Below are 22795 nucleotides of genomic sequence, written 5' to 3'. Positions count from 1 at the left end.
CTCTCCAATACCGTGAATTTATGAGTTGGTCAATTTCGTTGAGAGGGAGAAAGCTTCTTGCTTCCAAAGGCTATTGGCCTTCCCTCTTGGAGGAGAACTGCTCCTACCGCAATGCCACTTGCATCAGTTTCTATGAAAAATCGTTTCTGAGAGCAACTATTTTTAACACTAGTCCTCATATAAAGATACTTTATATGAGGTTAGATCAGTCAATGGCGACACTATCTCGAAATTATCCTTTGATATACCTCCGATAAAATTGAACAAATCCCAAGAATGGTCGCAAAGCGGTCAAACTCTGAGCGATAGGCTAAGTCAATATCGCAGTCACTATCCATTTTTACTCTCTCAATTGTAATAATGAATCCTAAATATTCAAGTCTTATCATGCACACCACAATTTTCTTTTTATTTACAAACAGACTGACTTTCCTCAATGTGATTTGGTTGATTGGATCACTTTTGATAGTCTTAGAAGCTTGCAAGTTTTCACATGGCACAATAAGTAGTCTGGCAATGCATGGAGGGTTGCGTGTCTTGATAGAATTATTTTTCTCAGGGAGCTTGGTATATCAAACCCGGCTACTGTTAGAATTATTAGGCACTGTCCAATGTATTGTAATAAGTAGATTAATTGGGGTGACCTTGAACTGAAAAGGGGCTCGTGGACTACTTGCAATGTGAACTGGGGCTAACCCGACCTAGTAACTCATCTGCTCGCAATTCGACTTGACTTGAAACTAAATCTTACATAGAAGTTTTTGAAATCAAATAGATAAGAGGTTTACACTTACCTCTTTATTTGGGTTTCAAACCTCCACCTTGCAAACTACAGAGATCTCCACAAATTGCACCAGTGAATTGTTCAGAGCCCTTTTGCGAAGCTCTCGTTATCCACCTTGGACTAATCTACCAATCTAGTTCAGGCTTTTTAAGACCCCCGACACAAGGACCGCAAACACTACCAAATAACAATTATGATCTGCTTTGCTGCTCTGAGCTAAACTTTGTTCTAAATCCCGTGCAACACCGTGTGAACTCTAAATAGTGTGCCCCAAATAGAGCCGCATGCTCGGCCTAAGCTTTGTCTACACAACTGTCTTTTGGCTTGATCTCTTCCCGCGCTATCTAATCTAGTCATACTACACAATCTGGCCCCTTTTTTTTGTGCACGATCTACCACGAATCGTGTGGCTCATAGGATCTACTAGTGTGGCTCATAGGATCTGCTAGTCTGACACCCTCGCATATCAAAATTTTGCATAGCCCTCTCGTCTTTGCTCGGGTTTGCTACACAAGTAACTTGTTTGTTTCGTGATTGCGGACAGATTTCAAAGTCTAATATCTAGATACCCAATAAACAAGGCGCAGAGCAGCAATGTAAGGGGCTTACCTCTTATAGCCATCTACTGACTATACGAAGTTCGAGAATTTAAGAACTCCTATCGCGTGCAGCCTCTGCCTACTCAAGATCTTCGAGATCACAAACTAGTGGAGCGTACAATCTCTTACAGCCAATATGGCTTCCATAAAGCTTTCCTTACCTTCATGCAAAGCTTTCCATTTGAAAGATTAAGAAAGCTCTGTGCTTAGATTTTCCTCCTTAGCTTTCTCTATACCTCACACAAAGGAATTTCCTTGCAAAAGAAGCCAAAAGGCACCATAAAAAATTTCTCAAAGCAAACTATGACCAAGAAAAGACAACCACTCACGGATCAAAGGTGCCTTCGTTCCACCGCGATTCTCCGGGCAAAAATCTTCTCTTATACCACGAAGACGACTCCTATCCTAACTCCGCTACCATGATAATCTTCATGGAATCATGAACTACGAGCCAAACCATTGAGTACTGCATTTGGAACTCACCTAACCATAGAACTGTCCATTCTTCTCGAGCATCGAAAGTCGTAGGGAAGGTACACGTCCCAATCCTAGATAAGTAGCCCCATCCAAGACAGATGCATCCACCTAGCTTGTCAGGTACAACCATGCCTCTTGTAGGAATCATTGTCAAGATATAGATTGGTCTCCCCCACACTGAGCCCCTATGCAAATATATAATCACAATCAATGGCTATAATTAGCATACAATCCCCGTTCCCTTCTAGAATTCTAGCTAATATAACACTCTCGTTAGGATTACTCATCCTAACCTCCTAACTGTACCCACTAGGGTATCTCTTGACCCATAGGTGAGTCACTAGCTAATCAGGGTTAGATTGGGATGTAGCAATATATGGCATTAGAACAGCACATATACATCCACAAAAGTGGAGAGAGAAACACACACACACACACACACACACACACAGTACTTAGTATATTTTACTATTGTAGTCAAGCCTAGCTCCCCAACAGTAACATATTAAAACAAGGAGGACCTCAAATATCAAAATGATTGATAGAAAATCCTCACACTACTTTATACAAAGTAAGATCTCCAAAGCAATACAAATATGAGGGACGCAAGGACCCTCCAACCAGCTAGGAAACCAACAAATTAGGAATTTCAAACTGGAATAGACTAATTATAGACCCAACGTCACCTAAACAATGTGCCTCCAAGTCGCCCTTTGAAGTTATGAATGTAGTACACGGTCTCAAATTTTGGCAAGAAATTCTTTGAAAGTGCACCAAGCTTTGGATAGAAGAAAGGTGGATAATCTAATGTAAGGGTGTCACTGAAAAGCACACCAACATTTCCAATCATCCATAAATGAATGTGGCTGTGTCTTTTTCATGAAACACGTGAAAAAACAAAAGCACATCAACTGATCACGCAAAAAGAAATGGTAACATATGTTCCTTGTGTTCACCAAGAAGAGTTGCAAGAATGGTCACATTCTAATCATCAAGTTAGGAAAAATCATCATGCCTGAATGTAACCTGTAGAACTATTGTGGCCCAAAATTAAACAAAATCTTTAAAAAGTTCCTTTTAAAAAAAATGTCAGCTTCCAAGGATACATCCACTTCTTATTCTATCCAGCTCTCCATTGAATACGATGATGGGTAGTTTTAATTGTGCGGCTGCATCCAAGTATAGCTCTTCGACAGCCAGCATTTCTGCAGTAGGGCACAAAGGAAAAAGACCTAGTGTGTTTTAGGATGGGTTGATTTCATCATTACGACAAACTTAAAGAAGTCTGATGATAGCATACTAAAAGATAGATTGAGGACTTTCATAGAGCAAAACAATGAATCGATATTAAGAAAACCACAGATGTTATAGTTTGCTTCTTAAGCCCCTAAACTCTTACCATTCACGTTGAAATATGGGTATGCAACAACAACTATCTCATCCGTAGGTTTTAAACATTCAGCCATTTTCAATTTCCTGCTGAATCCGAAATCTTCAAGTCCTGATGGCCTGGTTAAATAATCTAGCTTGAAATAAGTTCCATCAAAAACCCCTGACTTTGCTCTAGCTACCTCACTGATATCTGGGAAAAACTGCAAAAAAGAGCATCATCACACTTCATTAAAAGGAGCAATACTGATGTTATCCAATGAGTTTCACCACTTGAAAAACATGCTATAATTCTACGTGCATAGGACATGACGAGTGGTAAAACATTTGTGCAGAGCCTTAAAGGAACATTTCAATGCTAGCATGCCAAAGCAAATTTAGAAAGAAGAGAGACCAGACTTAAATGATGCTACCTAAGTGGAATCTTTGCTAAATAAAAATGCACATAATGTGTAGTCAGTAACTATAATTCACAGTAGAAATGTAAAACCATAAATTTAAATGCAGGAAGACTTGCATGGCATAATTCGTGTACATAGGCTGCATATAAACACCAACCTCAACCATCAACTGAGATTCACTCTTGCTAATAAAAAGGTTAGGTGAACTCAGCTGATTATTCTAAATACTCACAATGCGAGTGCGGGTATACTGCTCATTTGACAAAAGGTTTAAACAGAAATCTCGAACCATTACCATACTGCTAGTCATTTCTATCCCCCCTTCTGCATCACCTGCGTTGCAAGCAAGATTTAGCATAGGTGCTTATCCCTCACATAAAAATTCAATCGAAAGACAAAAAGAACAATCACATTCCCAAAAAAATGGCACTAATACCTGAGTCTTCGTAATTATCATATAAAGACCAACCAAATGTGCTTTTTCACAATTATAGAGACTGACTGAGCTCTTTTGAATAAAATAAAGCTTTCTAACGCGAATCGATAGACAAGAAACAACAAAATCATGGCTTGGCAGCAGAAATGTGTGTGTGTGTGTGTGTGTGTGTGTTTGAGAGAGAGAGAGAGAGAGATTGAGAGATTGAGAGAGATTGAGAGAAAAGAAAGATGTATTAACGTCCATGGGAGCCCTCGCGGGCCTATGGGACAAAGTGCGCAAAAAAGTAGACTCATACAAGCCTCAGTGGTCCATAGCAAAGGGCGTGCTAGGGCCCTTGCTGAGTACTAATCTATGCTAGCAAAATCATCGTCAATCAAGTACAAGCTGAATCAGGTCAAGTCAAGTCAATCTCGGAGTTGGGACTCAAAAACCAAAGCCCGGCACAGTTATGGCTCTCTGGTGAGCTGTGAAAATATCCCGTATCTGTGTTTGTCGAGCTGTCTTGTGCTATGGCAGGGGGACGCAGTCTCCTCGATCTTTAAACTCTCTAGGCAATAGAGTGTGCTCTAGGCACTCTCTGTCTCGCACGTGGTCTCTATGTCCCTCTCTCGGTGGCACCGTGTCGGCTCTCTTTGCTGATCCAAACTGCCCTCATATCAGCTAGCTCCTCTTTCTCTACTCTGATGTGTCCTGGAGCTAACTCATATGCATAGAAGTCTGTGACGCGTTGCAGTGCCCGATCAGCCTCTATATCATGTGGTCTAGCCGCCTCCTGCTACTCTATGATCTGTTGCAGTAGTGTCTCCCTGTGTCGGTGCATCTCCATCAGATAGAGCCCAATACAAACTTGGTCATGGAAATGGATTAGTTGTGATAGTGGACCAAGCCACTCTCCTCTAGGTAGAGACACTCGTAGCGTCCCCGGATCTCATAGTGGGCTGGGCGAGTGCAAAGAAAATGCTTCTTTGTCTCAACCGCCCCCAGCGTACATAGCGTGCAAATCCTCTGCTCTTTCGGTATACTTGTAGCTCTCCCCGCCTCGATCCTCAACTGATGGGACGAAACATGCATTTGTCCAATGGCAATCCTCAGTGCATGTCAGACTCCTCTGTCCTGGAGGTATTGGGGCCTGATGATGATCCTTCCTCCGATACTCTCAGGAAGTCGTCACGGTAGAACTGAATCTTGGTGGGGAGTTCCTAGTCCCCTCCCCAACTCCGAGATGTATGGAGCTGGAGAAGATCTAACAGTATGATACGGTTGATCTCATCACGTGGGATCAACTCAGGAGGCACGTCCATGCTGTACTGAAAGGGAGGAAGTTTGTCTCTGCTTGGCAAGCCAAATGGATATACGTGCATACCATGTGTCTGCCCCGCCCTTTGCGAGTCGTTTGGATGACTCCAAGGCCAGCTCAGGAGTCTCCAGTGAGGTGAGTCCTAAAGTATGTGGATGAATGTCACTGTCTGAAAGATGGCATCCACCTTGAGAGGTGTCATGGCCGAACTCTGCCTGTGCTATCTCATATGGGACTGAGGTCTTACACCGAATCATCTTGGACCTCGTGACCCCATAACTACCTATAGCTGTTCAAATTTCCTCCAATCTGTCTTTGGAAGATCAGATCCCCAAATGGGTGCCGCATATATGGTAGTTGGCCGTACTAGCGTATCGAGAAGCCAGCCCTTTGTCGGTGGATCCTGGAAGTGTTCCTGAAAGCACTGTCGCTCTAGTCGAGCCAAAGCACTCCGCCCCCGTGTGAGTCGTGCCTAGGCTGCATGGGTCAAAGACTACTCCCACATACGTGTAGGACTAGACTATCTCCACTTGCTCGCCACGATAAGTGAAGCTGAGTCGGCGGGCAACTGCGCATTAGGTGTTAAAGACCATGATTGTCAGGTCTCTCTTTGTAGAACACCTCTAGGGCCCCTAGATGCCTCTGTAGCCCTTTCGTTGAAGATGATATGAGGACTACGTCATCAGCGTCGTATAGCGATATCTGTATCATGAGGTCGGCTAGTAATGATCCCTCGCCTCCTAGGTGGTCTATACGAACTGATGTAAATATTCCATGCTATGAAAATATGTTTTGCAGGGGAGATGATGAGTTGCAGTGTGGGTGCACTAGGCACTCCAGAGCATCATGGTATCCAATGTGACATGGTGTTGGTTTTGGGATGACATGTGTCTATCAATGTTATCCATTGTCATGTGTGGGTTCCATCTTGTTGTGAGTCAGGTGAACATCCATGTAATGAAATTGGGCTGATTTTAGTGTGGTCATATGTGGGCATTCAAGCATTAATTGCCTTGCATGAAGTTTGTGTGTGGGGGTGGTGCCTAAGATCTAAAAAGCGAGTTTAATTGTCTTGGCCTAAGACTTTGAGAAGGGAATGGAAAAGTGGTAAAATCGATCTGATTAAGTGGCTGAAAATCTAGAAAATGAAGCATGAAGTGCCTGTTGCATGCATGTGGCTACGTGACTCTGATCTCCATGCTTTTGGATGGCGAGTTGGCGATGGCACGTGGAGATTGCAATTGCTGGAGAGTTCTAGGGAATGGATCGTGCATGCAAGAGAGCGATCAACAGGGATTGGAGAGCAATCGTGGTTTTTTGCGCCATCATCCAGGAGGTGGCCAAGCTTGATTTCCAAAAAAATAACGAAAGGATGGGCCGATTGAGATCATGGGATTTAGGCTGGTTTCCAAAGGATCATAGGACCTGTGAGAAGGTGTGTGGATGCGCTATCAGTTTGAAGAGGCTGGTTTCATGGATTTTTGTGAGATGGGAAAGTCTCTGTGTGACCTTGTGTGATTGCTTGAGGGTAGTCCAATCATTCCCCTTTTTTTTGTTATCAACAGTGTCGCCTGATGTCTACTCTATTAGTTCGATGGCTTGGTGTTCTTTTGTGTGCAAGCTTTCATCGATGTAGTCCTCAAAATTATTCATGGAATACAAAGCATGAGCCGATTGAATTCTCTTCATTTAAGCACTTTCATTATCTCATGTGTTTCAACGGTTGGTATCAGAGCAAGTTAATTCGGGAGAGTACGTTGCATGCATGCATAAAGGTGTTTTTTAATCCTAAACTGATTTTCCATCTGATGATCAACACTGCAATCATGTCATGGAGTTGAAGGCAAATGCTGTGAAACTAGTCACCTTTACATGGGCAAACTTTACAGCATGACAGCTGCCAGTCCCGTTGTATCTGATGGAGAAGGGGCTATGGCCCGTGGTCTCTAGAGTAGAGAAAGAAGACTTAGACAACAGCAACTCTTTGCAGTGGGAAAGTCGTAATCAACGAACTCTTGCAATCATCGGCAGGGTGCTGGGTGCTCGATATTACCACCACTTCGACCTGACAGCTAGTGCAGCAAAAAATTGGATTGCCATAGAGACACTATTCAGTGCACGGTTGAGAAACTCAAAGGTATTTCTAAAGCAAGAATTTTTCGGTCTCAAGATGGAGGAGAACACGACTCTTGAAGAACACATGAGTAGGATGAGATCCATCTTGAGGCAGTTGCTTGACCTCCGTGTTAAAGTCGAAGATAATGATATAAAAGCAGTGCTCTTATCTAGTCTTCCCTCTTCCTACGACGGTATCATGAAGATTCTTCATGTGAACAGAGAGATGATAGTGAATAAGATCATAGCTACTCTTTTGGATGATGAGTGCCGTTAGAAACGAGAGTTTGGGTTCGGACAGAGTGCATATCTGGCCGAAAAGCAAAGGCAGTGAAGAAGAGTGACTTGAAATGCACCTGCTGTGGTAAATCAGGTCATAAGGACGATTGCTGCTATCGGAAGAAGGAAGCGCTGGCCAAGCGAAACAAAGAAACAATGTCTACTGGCAAAGATAGTGTGCATGCAATAACCGAGGAGATGGCTGATTTGTGTGTCGTAGAAGGCGATGACATTGACTATGATGAGTTTGCCTTCTTCGGAGTGCATGCTGCTGTAGCAGCACATAGTGTAGGTTGTGTTCTGGTCAATAAAGTGATCCATCTTGTGAGCCAGAAAACATGGGGTTGAGGCATGTCGTGATCTCTATCAGGTCGGTCGTTTATCTTGGCTTATGGATCGACTGTGTTGTTGAGCAGAAAACCTTTTGTGAGATCTCACTTTTCTTCGTGAGTAATCTTATGGCTTATGCTCTAGTCCATCTAGCGATTTGAGTTCATGACCCTTTTGTTTGGGTCCTCTGAGATTGTATTAGTAGAAGCATTCTCATACAGAAGGTCATGTTGCCCACCCTCAGCTTGAGGGGGGTGTTGGAGACCAAGCTTTAATGGGGTCAGGTTTAAGGGGGCTGGTAACACTTTGCCATGTGGCAGAAATGCAAGAATGCATTTGATCACACCATGCACCGCGGTTCTAGGTCTTTCTCATGGTGGTTTGGCCGTGACTCAAGGCGAGATGTTTGGAGCAGTTCTTGCAGCTGATTTGGTTCATGGCAATGTCGCCTGACGTCTACTCTATTAGTTTGATGGCTCGGTGTTCTTTTGTGTGCAATCTTTCATCGATGGAGTCCTCAGAATTATTAATGGAATACAAAGCATGAGTCGATTGTCTTCTCTTTATTTAAGCACTTTCATTATCTCATGTGTTTCAACACGTGGGACTGTATCGAAAGCATATGCAGACTTTCTGGTGTCTTGACCATGCCTCCTCAATGATAGCCCTCAGAGTGAAGATGTGACCTAGAGTTGAGTGTTGCCTCTCCTAAATCATGCATGCCCTAGTACCTGCTGTCCTCATGCCTCTGTATGACTCCTAATCTCCATCTCTAGTACCGATCCATAAATCTTGGCTAGTGTGTGGCCAATCATGAGGGTGCGGTAGTTCCCAGTGTCCATGGGGTCTCCTACTTTGTATATCAGTACAATAGTGGTGATGCTCCAAGCCAGTGGGAAGCTGTGACATACAGCATGGTTGAACATCTGTGCTAGAACCGGGGCTAAGACCTCCAGCCCATGTGCAACATGCTCAGTCCGTAAGCCCTCATAATCCTGGGTTTTTCGGTTGTGTGGCTGGCGGAGCGCAGCTTGAACATTTTGTGTGGTGAACAAGTGACAGGTAGTAGACTTGGGCATAGAGGACATATCCAGTGGTGTCTGCATCAGATCATCATATAAGGAGCATGCATAAATGTGCCACACTCCTGGATCAGTGATGGGAATGGGTGGCTTCCTCTCCGAAAGGAGCCCCCATCCAGTGGTCGCTTCTCCTCCTTGAAATGATCTGATAATCTCATCCATCTTGTGTGCAAGGAAGGCCCGTCTCCTGCGGCGTGTCAACCGTCGGAAGATCCATTGTGCCTCAGATGGCGTCAACTGACCTAGGTCTCCACGCTGCCCGCATGTCAGATATCTCCTCCACCTCCATCCTGCTGTGTCCTAGAGCTGACTCAAATGCATAGAAGTCTGTGATGTGTCATTGTGCTTTATCAGCCTCTCTGTTCTGTGGTCTGATTGCCTCCTGCTACTCTCTAATCTGTCATAGTAGGGTCTCCCTATGTCGGCGCATCTCAAGTAGATATAGGCCAATGCAGACCTGGTCCTGGAAGTGGATCAATCGTGAGAGTGGACCGAAGAAGCTCCCCTCCTGGTAGAGCCAATGGTATCGTCCCCTAATCTCATAATTGTTGGAATATGGAAGCAAGAACTAGAACTAGAAACTGGAAATGAAATAACAAGATTGAAAGACAAGAAATACCTTGAGAAGAGTGTAGACAAGACACAAGCTAGACTGATTGATTGCAATGATGTGACCCATGAATATATGGACCAAAGTACAAGACATAAAGCAAGAGTGCTTATGGGATAATTGTAGAAGTGCCACATGGCACACACTCAAGACATAAAGACTAGACTTAGACTTTAGACTTAGAAAATAGTACACTTAGTGTGCACTTATCTTCAACACCCTCCTTAAGTGGACACTAGGAGTAAGACAGAAAGACAAGACTAGAAGACAGACATAAAGACTGATAGACAGAGAGACAAGATAGAAGACATGACAGACAAAGATCCTGAGACACCCCTCCTCAAGTGATATCCTCATATGGTGGGTCCACAAGGGTAGGGACAAGATGGATCTAAAACAAAACACAGTCAAATTGATAGACAAATAGACAGACAGACAAGACTAGATAGACAGAAGACTGACTGTAGACAAACAGAAAGACCAAGACACTAGAACCCCTTGACCTACATCATCGGTGGTCAAGGTGGTAGACAAGACATAGAAGTAATCAGAAAGCCCACTTCTCATCATGTGAGGAAGGAACAGCAGGATCAGCTGATGGAGATGTTGCAGCAACATGGGCTGAGGTAGATGCAGGGGCTGATGTAGAGGTTTTGGAGTAGCAGTCCCTCTCCCGGTGATTATCACGACCACAAATGGTGCATGGATGAGCCTTGAAACAGTCCTTCTCCATATGATTAGTTTTGCCACAATGAGTGCAAGGCTTTCTTACCTTAGAACTTCCTTTCTTTGCTAAAAATGCAGTGTCAGTTACCTTTCGTTGTTGAGTTCTTTCTTCCTCTTGGAGAGCATTGATGATACCCTCAAGAGAAGGATTATTATGATACTTGAAGGTAGTGACAAGAGTAGCATAGGTGTCAGTTAAGCTTTTGAGAAGCACATCAATAGCAATATCTTCGGAGATGGGAGACTTGACTGACGCAAGCTGAACCATAAGACTGCGAAGATAATTGACATGAGAGGCTATAGTAGCTCCTTCCTGCATATGTAGATCAAAGAATGAGATCATAAGTGCAATCTTAGAGTTTTTAGATCGGGCTCCAAAAAGGGTATCCAAAGTGATCCATGCTTGAGGAGCAGACTGTATGTCGGAGATGTGATGAATGTAATCATCTCCAAGGCCGAGCAATATGATAGCATAGGCTTTGTCGTTCTTGGCAGTGACAACTTGCTCAAAGGGACCTTCGGGAGCAGCACGGTGAACAATGTCCCAAAGACCTTCTTTCATAAGATGGCACTTGATTTTGATTTGCCAAGTATGAAAGTTGGACCCATTGAATTTGTCGATAGATATGAGAGAATGAGAGGAAGATGCCATGTGGGAAGGTCTTACCTCTTGATAGGATGCAAGGGCAGTGTCTATTCCCTTACAATATTGCAGAAATAAATGAGAGGAGAGATCCAAGAACCCGGTTCTCTCACCACTTTGTCAAGGCCATAGCATATGGCAGCCCATCGAAGCAGGAGGAACCAGCAAAAAAGAGAGACTGCTCAGCAAACTGAAAGAGGCAAAGTACAGTACCTTAATCCCAGGCAGAGGTAGAGGTGCAAAAAAGGGTGCAGTCCAGGAGATCGAACAGATGGCGCAGATCTTCGTGAAGATGGAGCAGATTTCGAACAGCAGCTGGAGAAGTCGGCCTGTGCAGGTACGGATTCCGTACAGTCGTACGGGCTGTACGGACAGCGGAGTACGGACGACGTACGGGGTGCGGAGTACGGATGGCGTACGGAGTACGGACAGCGTACGGACGGCGCTGATCTGTACGGATAGCAGGTACGTTGATGCAGGAGCGACAGTAGGAGCGGGTGCAGGAGTGACAGCAGGACTGCGCAGATCTGGCGCTCAGATCTGGCAGAAATGGCGCTCAGATCTGTGGCTGAACTGCGCAGATCTGGCTCTCAGATCTGGCAGAAATGGTGCACAGATCTGGAGCGCAGATCTGGCACAGATCTGGAGCGGAGAAACACAGATCTGGCGCGCAATGGCGGGGCAGAAAGAGGGAGAAATAAGAGGCAGAAATCTTAGAAGAGGGGCAGATCTGCAGCGGGGGAGAGATCTGAGAAGAGGCAGACTGAGGGGAGAGAAGAGGGATCAACCTAGCTCTGATACCAGGTTGGAATATGGAAGCAAGAACTAGAACTAGAAACTGGAAATGAAATAACAAGATTGAAAGACAAGAAATACCTTGAGAAGAGTATAGACAAGACACAAGCTAGAGTGATTGATTGCAATGATGTGACCCATGAATATATGGGCCAAAGTACAAGACATAAAGCAAGAGTGCTTATGGGATAATTGTAGAAGTGCCACATGGCACACACTCAAGACATAAAGACTAGACTTAGACTTTAGACTTAGAAAATAGTACACTTAGTGTGCACTTATCTTCAACAATAATAGGCTCGGCAGGCACATAGGAAATGCTCCTCTGTTTGAGTCACTCCTAGTGTGCAAAGCATACATATCCGTTGCTCCCTTAGTATGCCTGCTGCTCTCCCCGTCTCGATCCTCAACTAATAGGATGAAACACACATCTATCCAATGGCAATCGTCAATGCATTCAAAACTTCTCTATCCTTGAGATACTGGGGTCTGATGAAAGTCACTATCTAAAAGATGGCATCAATCTGTAGGGGAGTCATAGACAACTCTACCTGTACTATCTCATGTGGAACTGAGGGCTTACTCACAATCATCCTAAAGCCCATAGTCACATGTAGCCCCTCAAATTTCCTCCACTCGGTCTTCGGTAAATCACATCCATAGAAGAGCGCTGCATACATGGCCGTCAATCGCAATAGTGTATCAAAGAGCCAGCTCTTCGTTGGTGGGTCCTGAAAGTGTGCTCGGAAGCACTCTCTGTCTAGTCGGGCCAAAGCACCCTATCCTCGTGTGAGTCTAGGCTGCATGGGTCATCGTGAAAAGGGGTCCTATGAAGACTGGTCCTAGATATGTGTAGGACTGCACTATCTCCACTGTCTCATCACGATAGGTGAAGCTTGTCGATGAGTCACTACATGTGAGGTGTTGAAGACCATAACCTTGGTCTTCACAAGGTTGAATGTCAAGTGCCTCTCTTTGCAAAACACCTCTAGGGTCTCCATATGTCTTTGCAGCCCTTCCGCTAAGGATGATATGAGGATTGTCATTAGTGTATAGCAATATCTGTATCATGAGGTCACCCAATAGTGAACCATCGCCTCCTAGGCGATCTATGAAAGATGTAATCTCATCGATGTTGAGTCTGAAGAGGGTTGGTGAGTGGATTCACTCCAATCATGCTCACAACACAGTCCGATAGACCGCCTGGTGCACGTATTCTGCCTCTGACTGACTCATATAAGCTCACCACACCCCAAATCAATGTCTTTGGGATCTGCATCTCCTGTAGTCTCCTGATCATGCGGGAATGCGAGACCATGTCAAAGGCCTTCCGAAAGACTTTCTAGTGTGTAGATCTTGCCTCCTCAAGGATAGATCTCACAGTGAATATGTGATCTAAGATAGAATGTGGCCTCCAGAATCTTGCTTGTCCTAGTGCCTGCTGCCCCCGAGCCTCTGTATGACTACTGAGCTCCCTCTCTAGAACCGATCCATCGATCTTGGCCAAAGTATGACTAATCAAGAGGGGCGGTAATTCCCAGTCTTCGTAGGCTCATGCTTTGTGTATCGGCACAATAGTGGTGGTGCTCCAAGCGGGTGGGAAGCCATGACAAATAGCTTGGTTGAACATGTGTGCCAGGACCGGAGCTAAGACCTACCCATGCGCAGAGTGCTCAGTCCGTAGACCCTCATGATCATGTGTTTTCCGGTTGTGTGGTCGATGGAGTGCATCCCGCACATTTTGTGTGATAAACAAGTGACAAGTGGTGGGCTAGGGCATAGAGGACATGTCCGGTGGTGTCTGCATCTAGACATCATGAGGAAACATGCAATGAGTGTGCCAAACATCTGGGTCAATGATGGGGATAGGTGGCTTCCCCTCCGCTAGGAACCCCCATCCAGTGGTCGGGTCTTGTCATCACGGGGACATGGTGGTGATGGTGAAGTGTCCAAACTAACTGTCACTGAATTTAGCCTAGGGTGCCAGGCTAGGGGCCTTAGTTAATGCCCAAAAGGTACCTATGATTTCATGTGCAATAAGTGCAACTCCTAGTGCTATTAGAGTGGTTTCAATTTCTAAGGTCATTGGTTTGATTCAGCAGTGGGGTCATCCTTTAAAAATTGACCCTCTAGAGATCCTACAAACTAGGGTCATTGGTTCCCAAGGGGGGTTTCCATTTTCCGAGCAAAAACCCCCGAGCGACGAGCAGACAAAAGGTGGGAGGGGTCAAAATATATAGGCTCAAGTCATTTTTGGGGAGCAAAAAATTCCAAATTATTTGAAGGAATATGTAAGTAAATATGAAACATTGATAAATAGATATAGATATAAATACACCTTTATATAATATACATATATAATGTCCAAGTGGTGACTTATTTTATGACTTTCAAAAATCCTTTCTTTTGCTTTTACCATTGCTTGGATCATAAAATTTTGAGCAAATACCCTCTTTACAGTTCCTGAGGATGACCTAGGAAAAATAAATAGTACCTTTTAAATAGACCCTCTAAGTGTATTTTGCCGGAGGAATATGGTTGGGAAGAGGAATATGGTTTGAAGAGCTTGTCCCAACCCTATTCCGCCGACGAAATACCCTTGGAGAGCCTACGCAGAAGGGGTCATAACTTTTGCTCCTTAGCTCAGATTGAGGAGCTGTAAAAAGGAAAAATGTTCAAAATTTCATGATCTATGCAATGGTAGGCTTAAAACTATACTTTTTATAGTTATAAAATAAAAGTAAAAATTTCAAGATGTATATGAGAGTTACAACTTCTCCCTAATTCATATTATGATAGGAAGGAGTTTAATAGAGACCACATTTCCTTAAAAGTACTTAGGTTTAGAGAATTGGGAATATTTTTAAAATCCCTACCTTGCCTTCCCATATTTGATAATGCATTTATTTATGATTGATTATAATGGCTTCAAGTATGAGGTTTCCAATATCTTTTTCCTACTCATCCAAGGAATATGGTATATATTATTACATGAGAACTTCAAATATGGGATTGCTAAAGATTAGGGAAACTCTTTTAAATTGATTGAATCACCAAAATCCTCAAAAGAGAGTATGGTAGGGAGGTATTTATAGGAGTTTATAAAGTGTTCACTATTTGTTCATATATAGATGATGGTCTCTAAAATGAGGGTTATAATGAAAAATAAGTAAGTATATGGTTCCATAAATGAGAAATTAAGAAAGAATTGTATATTCCTTTGAGAAATATACAAGCATGGTTGGTGTCAAAAATTATCGCTCGGACTTTTCTGCTCGTAGGTTTTTGCTCGAAAACTGTGCACATCCGTTCCCAAGCATTAGGGTCATGGTTTGCCAACTAACCCCCCTAGGGACATTAAATTCCCACGCTTCATTTTGCCATGTGTCTGTGTGTGGAGCTAGTGTGGCCTCCCTGCTTGCCTTGTGGCACCCCTGGGTGTCACCTCTGGAAGCCCTTGGAAGGCCCTGGAGCCCTTCCTTTCCTTCCCATTCTGTTTTGAGTCTTCACTCCTACTAGAAGTCCCTCATTCTGAAGATGGCGGATTTCTGCAGCCTCCCTCTTGCTGGCTGAAGTCGATTTTGGAGCTTTCTTCCGACAGTTCTCCTCCCCTTGGTGCTCTCTGCTGCTGGCATACTTCCTGGACTTGCACGCCTCCATTATGGGCCATTTCTGGAGGTTTTCTTGACTTTCTTCACGACAAAAGTCTTCCTTTCTTGTATCTAAGGCCATATTCTTAGACGCCTCACTTCTAGCTCCTGTCTGGTGCAAGGCGCACTGAGAACTGAGGTGCTGGTGGGCTGGAATCTCCATTTTGGTGGGCGCAATCATGGCGGATCTGTTTCAGCTTGCTGAATCTTCTCTTTCTTGAACTTTTCTGGTGCTGGAAGTCACTCATAGGCAGCTCCCGCCTACCAGAGTCTGATGTCTGCTGTTCAACCAACTTCTAGGGCTGTTTTGAGCTGAAACAGGCTCTTTCTGTTGGCTGGATTCTTATCTTCTTCTTCTGCTCTATGCTACTGTCGTTCTTGTTGAGATTCTGCAAGGTTGGATGCCCTGCGATTGGCCCGGGAGAGGATTGGGGCACTGGTTGTGATACTCTCTTCTTGGGGGTGCAGTGGCAAGCCTTGGGCTCAGTAATGGCTTTGATCTATGTGAATGCATTGTTGGGCATGCTATCAGGTTGTTCTACTTGTGTTATGCATGGCTATTGTAGGGAACCAAGAGAATAGCACTGGGAGTTGATCACTGGCACAGCCACGGGTTGGCATTGTACTGGGTTGCACCTGTGTGTCAGCTCTTGAAGGGAGTCCCTTGTATTTGAGCTAACCAGTAATTAAATAAATACCGCAAGGGGCGCCTAGTGTTGGGGCCAACAGATGTCACTTTTCATGCTTTTGAGTAGGGGCATTCTAGCCTCCCTTGTCTTAAATGGTTCAATAATGCTAAGCTATGAAGATATATGCTTTAAGTTTTGTTTGTGGGCAATGGCAATGGTTCAAGTTGGCTGTATTTCAGATTTCTAGCTCCAGTCTCGTGCAAGGCGCACTGAGAACTGAGGTGTTGGTGGGCTGGAATCTCCATTCTGGTGGGCGCAATCATGACGGATCTGTTTCAGCTTGCTGAACCCTCTCTTCTTGAACTTTTCTGGTGCTGGAAGTCACTCATAGGCAGCTCCCTCCTACCAAAGTCTGATGTCTGCTGTTCAACCAACTTCTAGGGCTGTTCCGAGCTGAAACAGGCTCTTTCGGTTGGCTGGATTCTTATCTTCTTCTTTTGCTCTATGCTACTGTCGTTCTTGCTGAGATTCTGCAAGGTTGGATGCCCTACAATTGGCCCGGGAGAGGATTGGGGCACTGGTTGTGATACTCTCTTCCTGGGGGTGCAGTGGCAAGCCTTGAACTCAGTAATGGCTTTGATCTATGTGAATCCATTGTTGGGCATGCTATCGGATTGTTCTACTTGTGTTATGCAGGGCTATTGAAGGGAACCAAGGAATAGCACTGGGAGTTGATCACTGGCATAGCCATGGGTTGGCATTGTACTGGGTTGCACCTGCGTGTCAGCTCTTGAAGGGAGTCCCTTGTATTTGAGCTAACCAGTAATTAAATAAATACCACAAGGGGCGCCAAGTGTTGGGGCCAACAGGTGTCACTTTTCATGCTTTTGAGTAGGGGCATTCTAGCCTCCCTTGTCTTAGATGGTTCAATAATGCTAAGCTGTGAAGATATATGCTCTGAGTTTTGTTTGTGGTTGCACAACACATGTGGATACGAGTTCAGCTCCTGGATGCCCAACCTATCTTTATGGCAATATGCTACTTTCCTCTAGACATGTCTTCCTATGCACGAGAGGTGACCGCAGAGGGACACATCCCATATGAGACGATCCATGATGACATCACGGAGTTCTCTAGACAAGGAGACACCCTCTTGCTAGGAGACTTCAATGCACGGACATGAGAGAGACAGGTGGGTCTGCTTGACTTCACAGATGACATAGATCCCCACATAGTCCCGGAGCTAGATGCAGCTGAGCTAGGGATACTGAGACACTCTACATATGCCCCACAGGCGACAGGATATGGCGACATCTACTTGATTTGGGGCAGTCCATGACTTGATCATCTATAATGGTGTTCAGAGATGGCCATTGTCCGCCGTACCACATATATGAGTGGCCTCAGGTGTGATTTGAAGAGGACAGCTACCCCCCCAGAGCCTCGCACTCCACTATCTCTCCTCGACTCCCTCCTATGAGCTGACTCCCATGTATATCATGTCACTGTGGGCAGCCCTCTCTCTAGGCTCTCGTGCATCTCAGTGTAAAAGATCATGTCCCTATCATTGTATGTTTTCAGGAAACCTCCCAAATCGGACCATAATGTGCCATTACAATTCCATACTGCTATTTCTAGTCCAGTGTGTGTACTCATCTCATGGGCTCGACACCATCATACTTCTCCCTCTTCCTTCTCTTCCTTATCTTCCTTGTCTCCTCTATCTCGAATGATCACTCTACCACCCTTTATGCTGCCCATTCCCCTGCTTCTCTTGCTGCCATTACTCGTACCATGCGCCTTCCCTTCGATGCTCTTGTTGTAGGAGGGTGATGTCGTCATCTAGATAGATTTTGGTCCCTTTCAGAGTTGCTCTTGTGCTCATAAGAGTCTTCCTATCCATGTCCATGAGAGAAGTAGAAGTAGAAGCAGAATTTTATTATCGTCCTCGAGGGAAATGACCCATGGGACCTAATGCTCAGTACAAAAATCTCCTCCGCTGTAGAGGGGTCAAGAATTTTCAAGTTCTTGACGGTACAAAAAAAGACGAGTGACAAAAGATCCCAACGTTGCCGCAGAGGCAGTGGAGAGAACTGACGAGAGATCTGAGTGGTGTCTGCCAGTATCTGCTGATAGTCGTCTCTGATGCGTGCATATCAGGGGCAGTGTAGGGCTAAATGTGCCTTTGTCTCTACTGTATGCGAATCACAAATCTGCAGTTGCTTGCATTCATCATCATACCATTTCTTGTGGGGCAGCCCTTTATGTCTCTTCTTTCTGTCCTAGGAAATTTCTCCAAAAACCTGCGTTGCAGTATCAAGGACAGCTTTTCTGAGGGCTTCCCATGTGGGTGTGATTGCCATTGCATTCAGTTTTGCATCTAGCGTGATGGCATAGTCTTTCTGCTTGTCTTGATCTATACGGAAGCCTCTTGAAGTGGCTGCAAATTTCTTTACTTCTCTTTCAGTTGGAATACCAAGAGTCAACCATAGTGGGAGATGGTCTGACTCAGGGTACTTCTCTCCTATCCTGAAAGTTTCTATATCATGTAGAGCATTGATATGGGCCATGACATAATCAAGGACACTATGTCCCCCGCTGGCAGAGAAGCATGTCATCTTGTTGGTCCTTGGAAAGCGTTGCATCCCATTCAAAATTGGCATATGCAGCTCATTCAAAATTGGCATATGCAGCTCATTCGTCATACACCTGAGTGCTCTTCCTTGTGCATTTACAATATCATCTTCTGATGTCCTGTGCCACAAGGCATCTATTTCAATTGCAGCTTCTTTATCCAATTCATCGTGCATGATAGGTTGGAATTGCGACTGTCCGATTCTAGCATTGAGGTCTCCCATGACTATTACCTTGCCAATGTCTTTCAGTTCTGCAATGTCTAGGCATAGTGATTCAAATGCATCACTTGAATCTATTCCATTCCGAGCATAGAAAGGGGACTCATGGTGAGGTATATAACATCCTGCCAAGAAGAGAGGGTAGTCACCAAATTCCAGTTTCAGCCATATAAACCTCTTGTGCTTATCAGCTCTATACATGCTGATTTTGTCTGCTAAGTGTTCCTGGATCATGCATGCCACTCCTCCTTGGCCTCTCTTTCCAATTTGTTTTAGGTAGGCTGTATGTACCACATATCCCGGTATTTCTGAGATTCTGCAAAGCTCACTTTCCCAAGTTTCCCCCAAGAAAACTATATCTGCTCCCTGTATGAATGCATTACTTTGTGTGTGTGTGTGTGTGTGTGTGTGTGAGAGAGAGAGAGAGAGAGAGAGAGAGAGAGAGAGAGAGAGACGCTTTGAAAATGCAATATAAAACTGCACAAACCATTTCATAGGCTACTTGCACAAATAACAGCTCAATACAAGCATGATCCATCGCCATATCTCACTTCTGGAAGAAGGGGTCATCTCAACTCCAAGGGTAATGCAACCTAAAACTTTAAAAAGCCAGGTGGCCAGCACCTTCCACGCTTCTACACTCATAGCTGACCTTTGCAAGGTGCAACTATATGTAGTTGCCACCCATTTTAATGTACACAACCAATGGACGTTACCCAACAATCACCATCACAAATCTGAGGTGGAGGATGCTGTTGTAGACCAGAAAAGTACAGCTTGTCAACGTATCCAATACGTCTACATGCTTGAGAGCTACCTTACCCAAGATCAAAGGTTGGACTATGGTTAGTCTTTTTTCTTTTGGCAAGAAAATAAACTTCTATAAAGTATGACTAAAATACATGAAGTCAAGATAAAATCCAATTAAAACACTCAAATACATTAAGTATACATGATGTGAGGCTGTGGTAGCCAATACAAAGAGTGGAAGTGCCATATTCCCTCCAAAAGTACACATGTAGGGGCAAAGTGACACCAAAGGACTCCTAATCTTCTCTATGATGTAAACTCAAGGTGGCCTCGCTTGGCATTCCTAACTATCGTTGAAGACAGGAGTGTCTTGTGGGGAGATGCATCAATCCACTCCAATTTTCCTCGGTCCCATGGAAGGTGTTCATGAATATCCACCATAAAGCCACACACCATGGATTACCCATGCTAAAGAAAGGAGAAGGAAACACAGTATGGCCTCTCTAGGTACCTGTCCGTTGTCAATGCATAGTCAACGCGAGGAAACATGGAACTGTCTGATCAAAATCCTCAAAGAGTGAGGGAGGTGGATCTGTGTAGCCTGAAAGCTCTCCTCTGATATCCTAACCAGTGATGTCTATAGAAGACGAGCTTCACAAGAAGCTTGCTAGGGTTAACTCGGTCCTGAATGTGTGTAGATGAATGAGATCCTCCCGGATAACTTGGTTAGCCTCCGGATAATTGAGCGGAACAGAGGAGGCCTCAAGGCTATCCTAAAAGAGGGCAATCTGTCCATATCAAGTCCCAGCCTTTAGGCTCCAAACCATTTGCATGTACGGGATTACCAACACTTCTGATTTCTCTGCTAATGTCATGGGTACAAAGACAAGCCACGGTAATTTGTGTCGGCCTAAGGTCGACGAACCATAATCCCTAACTCAGTGAAGATATGTGATCACCTAGAATGTTGTATCAAGCTATAGGGGGGGGCCACTGCGGATCATCCATGACAATAAGAGAACCTAGAGCCTCTCCACTCGAGCCCAATCTACCTCTCATAGATCAGGCCTCCAACAAGGACTACCATGGCTAAGGGGTAAGAATGACGAGAAAGTGGAGTACAGTAAGGGGGCATAAGGGGGTAGGGTGGAGGTCGGACAGAAGGACATGTCTAGGCTAGTATTAATGCTAACGTCGATGCCAATGCTGATGCCAAAGATGAAGCTAGTGTTGATGATGATGATGATGATGATGATGCCAAGGAATCTCGATGACGATCATGCTAATGCTGAAGCTAGGGCTGATGAGGCTGCCTAAGGACATGACAACGATGAAGATGATGCTGACATTGAAGCTAGGGCTGATGCTGAGACTATTGTGGCTGCAAGCTTTTCCATGGCTTTATTGTCCATCTGTAGACTGTTGTGATTGTGGCGGTTGTTGTTGTCACATCAACCTCTAGTTGTCCTTTTGGTGGTGGTTGTTTAACTTGCCAGTTTTTTTATTTCTCTTCTTTCTTTTCTCCTTTCTCTTCTTTTGTCATATCAATGTGCAGTTTTTTACAATTTTTTGTGAGTTGCGATGGGGAGAGGGGCAAATTGCCCTTCCTCCAAATGATATCTACAAGGGCTATAGCAACGATGGAATTCTGAGACTCAAAGGGCTGGAAGGGAGCCTTTCTTGGCTACAATGTGACAACGGATTGGCGATGGAATGACAATGCTAGAGCGGCGACATGTCAGCAACGTTGGAATGGTAACAAATCGGTGACGCTAGAATGGTGATGAAATGGTGACGCTAGAATGGCAACAGATTGGCAATGTTGAAATGGTGATGGATCGGCGACGCTAGAATGACGAGGGAGCAGCAACAGAATAGTGACGCTAGAATGGCAATGGATCGACGACGCTGAAAAGGCGATGGAATGGCAATGCTGGAATGACGAAATAATGGCGATGGAGAGAAAGAAAGAAAGAAAGATTTGTTAACCTCTGCGGGAGGCGTGGGCCTATGGGACAAAGTGCGCAAAAGAGTAGACTCATACAAGCCTCAGTGGGCTGGAGCAAAGGAGCCCTTGCTGAGTACTAATCTATGTTAGCAAAATCATAATTAGTCAAGCACAAGCTAAATCAGGTCAATCTCAGAGCTCAGACTCATAGACCGAAGCCCGGCACAGTGATGGCTCTGTGAAAATATATCGTATCTACGTCTCTCGAACTGTCTCGCGCTGTGACGAGGGGCGCAGTCTCCTCTATCTCTAAACTCTTTGGTCTATGTTCAGAGTGACCCTCGTCTCTATCGGTCCCCCTTGAGGAAAGCTATGATAGGTCAAACCTCAATAAAATGTGCTTTGGGCACTCTCTATCTCGCGCGTGATCTCTCTCAGTGGCGCGCGCGCACACACACAAATTAACGTCCACGGGAGGCTTCATGAGCCTATGGGACAAAAGACCAAATGTCAAAATGACTTACATCATCTAGATAAACCAGCAGGTCAAGGAGTGCACATAGCATCTCAGCTCGATTATTATAGCACACCTCTACATACTAAACCTATAAAAATAGCCTTCATAACATTAGTTTAAAATTGAGAGTCTTTGGGTTTTTTTACGCAGCCCATTTACAGCTTTATGTGTATCTTTCACTCTGGTGAGCTCGACATTCCTCTATTTCAGCTGAATTGGGGTGAGTTCTGCGGAGTTGTGCCCTTGAACTTGTTTGTCTATTGTTTGTCTATAGAAGAATCTTAGTTCTTCCTGCCCTCTCTCTAAAAAGCACATGTACTTGCATTTCCGTTTTTTCCTGCCCTCTCTCTAAAAAACACATGTATTTGCATTCCCGTTTGGGAGACACAATTGATATCATTTTCATCCCACTCTACTTGTGGTATTGCCTTCTTGAGGCATGCAATCTTCTCATCTTTTGTGTACTCCTCCTCTACACTA

The 22795-nt window shown here is 44.5% G+C and overlaps 1 protein-coding gene across 3 annotated transcripts in view; it reads right to left on the bottom strand.

Annotated features, from left to right (window-relative positions):
- The window catches only part of LOC147888083 (LOW PSII ACCUMULATION protein (DUF1995)), a 36491-nt gene that overhangs the window by 3646 nt on the left and 10050 nt on the right, over positions 1 to 22795 (bottom strand). For 2 of the 3 annotated variants that reach the window (XM_087393683.1, XM_087393684.1), the window contains exons 5-8: positions 3883 to 3983; positions 3260 to 3452; positions 2967 to 3065; positions 2547 to 2664 (exon numbers count right to left, since the gene is read on the bottom strand). In XM_087393683.1, the coding sequence (XP_087249809.1) occupies positions 2547 to 2664; positions 2967 to 3065; positions 3260 to 3452; positions 3883 to 3983 (511 nt within the window). The remainder of the gene's footprint in view (positions 1 to 2546; positions 2665 to 2966; positions 3066 to 3259; positions 3453 to 3882; positions 3984 to 22795) is intronic. The other variant, XR_015543138.1, reaches the window with a different exon arrangement.

The sequence above is a fragment of the Dipteris shenzhenensis genome, chromosome 22, assembly GCF_047967505.1.
Source record: "Dipteris shenzhenensis isolate YYH24624 ecotype China chromosome 22, Dip_SZ_1.0, whole genome shotgun sequence".
NCBI classification, from domain to species: Eukaryota; Viridiplantae; Streptophyta; class Polypodiopsida; order Gleicheniales; family Dipteridaceae; genus Dipteris; species Dipteris shenzhenensis.
The sequence above is the reverse complement of the archived record's forward strand: the minus strand, read 5'-3'. Positions and strand labels throughout refer to the sequence as shown.